At 32.6% G+C, this 5,921-nt stretch overlaps 1 protein-coding gene across 1 annotated transcript in view; it reads left to right on the top strand.

The window, feature by feature from the left end:
* The window catches only part of LOC111088332 (insulin-like), a 12,745-nt gene that overhangs the window by 4,924 nt on the left and 1,900 nt on the right, over positions 1-5,921 (top strand). The window contains exon 3 of the mRNA XM_022398151.1: positions 2,642-2,865. Coding sequence (XP_022253859.1) covers positions 2,642-2,865 — 224 coding nt within the window. The remainder of the gene's footprint in view (positions 1-2,641; positions 2,866-5,921) is intronic.

Below are 5,921 nucleotides of genomic sequence, written 5' to 3'. Positions count from 1 at the left end.
TCTCTACTACTACCTACTACACGCCGTCTCTTAGCCATTATTAGTCTCAAAGTGGGTTCCTCGTCATCGAATTTGTATTACTCAGTTAGACCTTTGATGAAAACAAAATGATAAAGCTGAAGTTTTAATTAAACTTCTGGTTTTAAGTCGTTTTAATTTATTTGTTGTTGGTAAATAAGCAACTCTTTAAAGAAAAATCCTGAGTGCTCTTTTGGTGTTTTCTTTTATTCTGAATATTCGAAACATCAAATCAATCATTCAATTAATTTTACTGAAATGAAGTGGAGAAACTAATTTATATAATTTTTTGATACTGACAGCATTTTATATAGGAAACAATTTAATATTTTATTATTACAGCTATTTTGAGTTGCGTGTCTTAGGAAATAATTAACTCGAAGAAATACTGACTGCAAAACTAATGAAAGTAGATTATCCTACAAATTTTCAAATCCGTTGATTGAAAAAAAAATCCTTAATGTTAAAAATCCATTGCATTTAATACTAACTGATTCATTCGTTGATGATAAACATACGTTTCTACTCTTCATTGAGCTTACTAGAGTCTGTCGAGACGACATCGCAATTATACCCAACATTTCATACACCTTAAAAGTTCTGAATATGACATGATGTTTTAACAAGTTTATCGTAAATATACCAGTAATACGACACGTTTATGAACCTAATGGGTGCTAATGAATTATGCAATTTTCAAATGCTTCACAACCTTTTTGTGATGGCAAAAATTCAACCAGTGTATATTATGAAAAATATCAAACTTTAAATACAACTGTTTAAGTAGGTTGCATGGTATACAACTACTTAAATATATTGCCTTCATTCGTATAGGCTCGTGTCCAGGTTGATAGAATTTCAAGTAGATTCAACTAAAGTCCTGTCAAACCACTTGATTTCCTCAGTAGTACATGTTTTCAGTATTCTAGTAACACCAAAGTCGAGAAATCGCAAGGCTAGTTTTTTTTTTTTTTTTTGTTAGAGGAGAGGTGGAGTTTATTGTCAAATTAAATTTCACGATATGTCATTGAGGAAATGGGCAATTTAAATAGTTTGGCGAAGTTTCAAGAAACAGAGCAGAGTTGGTAATTGTAGTATTGCGATCATAATAACGAATTGACCTCTCAAACTCTTGTTTTCGATAACTAAATGACACACATTTTGCTGTTTTACAGATATATACTTCGCCCGCAAAAAAAAAAAAATACATGACCTTCATTTTGAATTTTCAGGTGGGCTAATTTTAACCCACACGCGGAGCTAATTATCGCACTAAAACACGTAGAAAATGAAAGTGTGAAGCATCCAATATTACCAACACAACGTTTGAAAAGTGTATATAAGTTTATCAAAAGTCAAAACAAATAAAAATTGACTCTACTTTGACGTAACCTGTTGGAGTTGTTTTACACACACACACACATAGTTGTACTCCTAGGTATCTTTGTGTTGCTGATAGCTTATACTTTCGTAAACCAAAGTATGTACAATCACTAATTTCAAACCAATAGACTAATGGGAAGACAGCTAGTCAACAACACCTGTTGCAAAGTCTTTAGCTATTTCTGTGTGATTGAATGTTAGGTGTTGACTGTCACTTCTATAACGCATTCATGTCTCCGCTACATACGTTTTTTCAGCAACGGGATGCGAACCATGAACATTCGGATACACAGTCCACCAAGCTAGTTTCTAGGACGCGCCCGACCCTTCTTTTTCAGTATTTTATATGATTTGTGATTGAATGCTTTAAAGTTATGAAATAATTTAAAAATAAACTGTATTGTTGTACTAGCGCTTTGTTGTTCACGGACGATATTTTTATTCTGTCGATTTTTATTTTAACTGAAAATGAGGGAGAGGGATTTGAACACTCACCCTCACAAATAGTGGACCCGGACTGAAAAGTTTAAGAATCACTTATCTAAAGGACTTTTAGCTGGAATTATTTTATGATTGACAGATAATTGGCGAACTTATTGATAAGAAATAAGATTATATGTTTAATTAGAAGGAAGACGAATAATTACAATTTAACAACTCGCTTGTATTGTAGGATGGAATGAGACTCCGCATATTAAGTAAAAGAAGTTTTTGTATTAAAAACAATTATACAGTTGTTGTTTTTCACCAGACTTACGCTTGGTCACGTCATTTATTGCTTGCTTAAAACAGTCCTGTAGTAGATTACTAAATCAGTACAGATGTGATATCTGAACAGTAGTGCTCTAATTCAGTTCTAGAATGGATTTCTGTTTCTACATATTATCGAATATCACAAGTTATCTATACTCGTATTCTATCACAGTTCGTTTTGAGTTCTGACCATCTGTGATTTTACTTGGAATTTTGAAGAATACCGGCCTTTCTGATGAACTTACTTTATGTATAGCTTAAACATTTTTCTGAAGTTCCTGTAACATTCTAATACAAAAATTATCACTTCGTTATTCAAACACAATATCAATCAGTATGGTCCTATCGGGTATATTTGAAATACATAATTACAAAAATAGTCATGAATATTACAGAACTTTTATTAAAAAGAATTACTTATACGGATATCTTATTTTACAAATACAATATTGAAGTTTACCATTAACATCAACTTTCTATTTTCTAGCTTCTCTATCATTCTTGGAACGACTTAGACGAGACTCGGCAGTTGTTAACCAACAAAATACTCTAGCGAACAGGCGGTTTGGAGTGGCGGACGAATGCTGCAGAAGAGCTTGTTCCTTACAAACTCTCACGAGTTACTGTGCTTTCCCTCACGCTCCGGAAGAGTCTTCTACATTACGTCGCATCACCAATGTTGGCAGACAGGCTGGAGGAATTCACCTTGTTGTTAGTACTTCTTAACACTAGTCTTTAACGAAACAGAAGTATCGGCTTCGAAAGACGCGCCAATAGAACATTTTTTTGTCATTTAGAACGCATAAAGTAATTAGCATCGAGCTCGCTAATCCCGTATTACATTCTCGTAGTGCATCTGTACATTAGTATGTTCGATGTTGTACGAATTTCTTAAATTTTTGTTTATTAATTTACTTTTGAAGTTTTTACTTGCACTAAAATGCGCGTTTTAAATTTAAAAAAAAAATGTTTGTCTTTGTTTTAAGATGAATTATGGTAACAGGAAATTGTATGTTTGAAAGACGCATCTGCTCCAACTTGAAAAATTGGGAAGTTTACAGTTAATGTTGAATTCACATTCTATAAGTTTAAAGTTATTGGACATTTTGATTAGTATTTCAAAAAAATGGCAATATAGAACTAAGAGGCAGACATTTCACCTTCTTCAGTGACATTCCGATGATAATTTCTACATCGGTTAATGAAAAATCAGGCTTTTTGGAATGAAATATTAGTACATAGACTGTGAAACTAGTTTCGACACTTTCATGGCGTGTTTTATTAAATAGACAGCTGTGAATGTTTGTGGCATGTCTTGTGCAGGCTACCTGAAGATGTACTATGATTAAATAGGAAAGGCTTACAAAACTAGGGTTATGGAACACAGAAAGGTATTCTTGAGGACTTGCGCTTCATAATTTAACTGATAATGCTGTTGCTAATTGGAAAAATATTGGCATTAAAACTAAAATTAAAACAAAATAAATTTTGAGTTTGTGCAGAAAATCTTGAGAAATTGCTGCATCATATAATGACATGAATTATATTCTTAGTGTAGAAATCTATAAAAAAAAAGTCGCCTTCTGTTATCACATTGCAAGCTCCAAGGAATGAAGCGATGGTTGGAACCGAAATGACTGCCCTTTGGTCTTCAATTTCATGTTTGTAATCTTAGTTTTAGATCAGTATGTCCACAGTTTTGAAGTTAAGCATCATCTGGTCTCTTAGAACCTTTTCCTAGTATTAAGATTTATGTAGATGATGGGGAAATTAACCTTTTTTCGACTTAATAAAAATTTATGAAAGTGAGTTAAGTATATAGATTGGAGCTAAGCAGTAAGTTATAAATTAAAAGATGGAGCTAATTTTATACAACACACTGATGAACTAATATCATTTTCGATCATAATCTCAATATTATTTCACGAGGTTCGGTCAGCTTAGTAGAGTTCAATAAGTTCTTAATCAATATACTAAACTAACAATAGAAACTAACCTTCATAAGTATAAACATTAGTTTGAAAATATATTAGAATTCATTGTACACGTTATAATCCGCAATATTTAACGAAGCCAAATATAAAGAGGAATGGAGTAGGTAGGCCATTACATACTAAACATATTTAAATATTAGTTATTTGTTCTTAATACCCACATAGCTTACTAAGGCACGACTTGTGAAGGTATTTCCAATTGTACATATCCAATGATATATTTCACGAAAAAAAAGAAGCAATCTAGCCATGTTATGTTACTGACTTCATAAAAATAGTGGAAAATATGGTGATAAAGAAAGATAATAGGACTTTTAGTCAGTAACTTACTAGTTGCAGCTCTAATATTGTCGCAAGTACAGACGGACTTGATGCTTGTTAGAAAACCAACTTTTTGCTAATAATTACAGTTATGACGCCCAATACAAAATATTTCCAATTGTTTATTTTCCTATATTATACAAGATCAATTTTGAACTACACAAGCTACCGTAGCTCATATCTAACGTTTTGGTGTTCAGACAGAATATGGATATTTAAAACAATAAATGATTCTATTACAAAATGTGTCAGAATAAGGATTAACCAGTAAAACTAAAATAGCTTAACGTTAAATAATTTAAAGAAAATGTCCCGAAATAGACGATATTCAAATATTTACAGAAACACTAGTTAAAATTTATGAAAATAACACTTTCTGGAAGAAAATTAAGCAAGATTGTTTGGATAGTTTTGTTTAAAAGAAGCAGAGCGTTATCCTTTGTGTGCTTATGAAATGATTTTCTCTAGTTTTAGTTTCATTATGAAACATGCTGACTTTAATCAATTGAAAGCTGAAACATGGTCGTGATGGAACATAAAAGATTTTGTGATTTTGAATTCGGTGTTTGTGCATAACTATTCACCAGTTTTCCACTAATCCTTAATAATATTTTGAAAACATAAGAATTTGTCAGCACCTACTCCCCGCTGGTTTCCTAACGAGATGCTATTTTTGCTATTCGTTTCTGTTGTGCTTTCAGATGAATTTGACTTGCTGCTTACATATTTCTTTCACTGGTTTTGACAGATTACTTATGCCATTTTTTAAAGATGCCTTCAATTTCAAATATACACTAGAACAACTAAATTCGAAAGCCTTAATGGCTAGTTTTGATGTCGTGTCACTTTTCACCGAAGTCTCCGCCAATGAAGCTTGCAATATTGCACTCAACCTCTACATTAATGACCCCAACAAGTTAATGCACATCCCCAGCATACTTTTTGCTTCTCTCTTAGAATATACAACGACTAAAACCAACTTCATTTTCGACAACGAACATTTCCTTCAAATAGATGGTTTAAGTATGAGCAATCTTGTTTCGCCCGTTCTTGCCAATATATTTATGAACCAGATCGAAACACAAGCCATACATTGTGAGTTTCATCCCCCACTATACTGGTACAGATATGTCGATGACACTTTTGCTGGTTTCACTTCTACAGAACACACACTGACTTTCTTTGAACACATAAACTCCATTCATCAACATCAAATTTACCATAGAACACGAAAACAATAAACAGTTATTTTTTCTTAACTTCAAAATTATTAGATCGGACACACAGTTTAAAACCATAATTCGCCGCAAGAGCACACACACTGGCCTCTACATCCCCTGGAATTCCGCTCATGACACCACACAAAAAATCAATGCACTTAAAAACCTTATAAACACAGCTACAAGACTCTGTTCAACGGACTACATAAATAAAGAAATTAACCACATAAAG

This window comes from Limulus polyphemus, unplaced genomic scaffold (assembly GCF_000517525.1).
Source record: "Limulus polyphemus unplaced genomic scaffold, Limulus_polyphemus-2.1.2 Scaffold3555, whole genome shotgun sequence".
Lineage (NCBI taxonomy): Eukaryota > Metazoa > Arthropoda > Merostomata > Xiphosura > Limulidae > Limulus > Limulus polyphemus.
The sequence above is the reverse complement of the archived record's forward strand: the minus strand, read 5'-3'. Positions and strand labels throughout refer to the sequence as shown.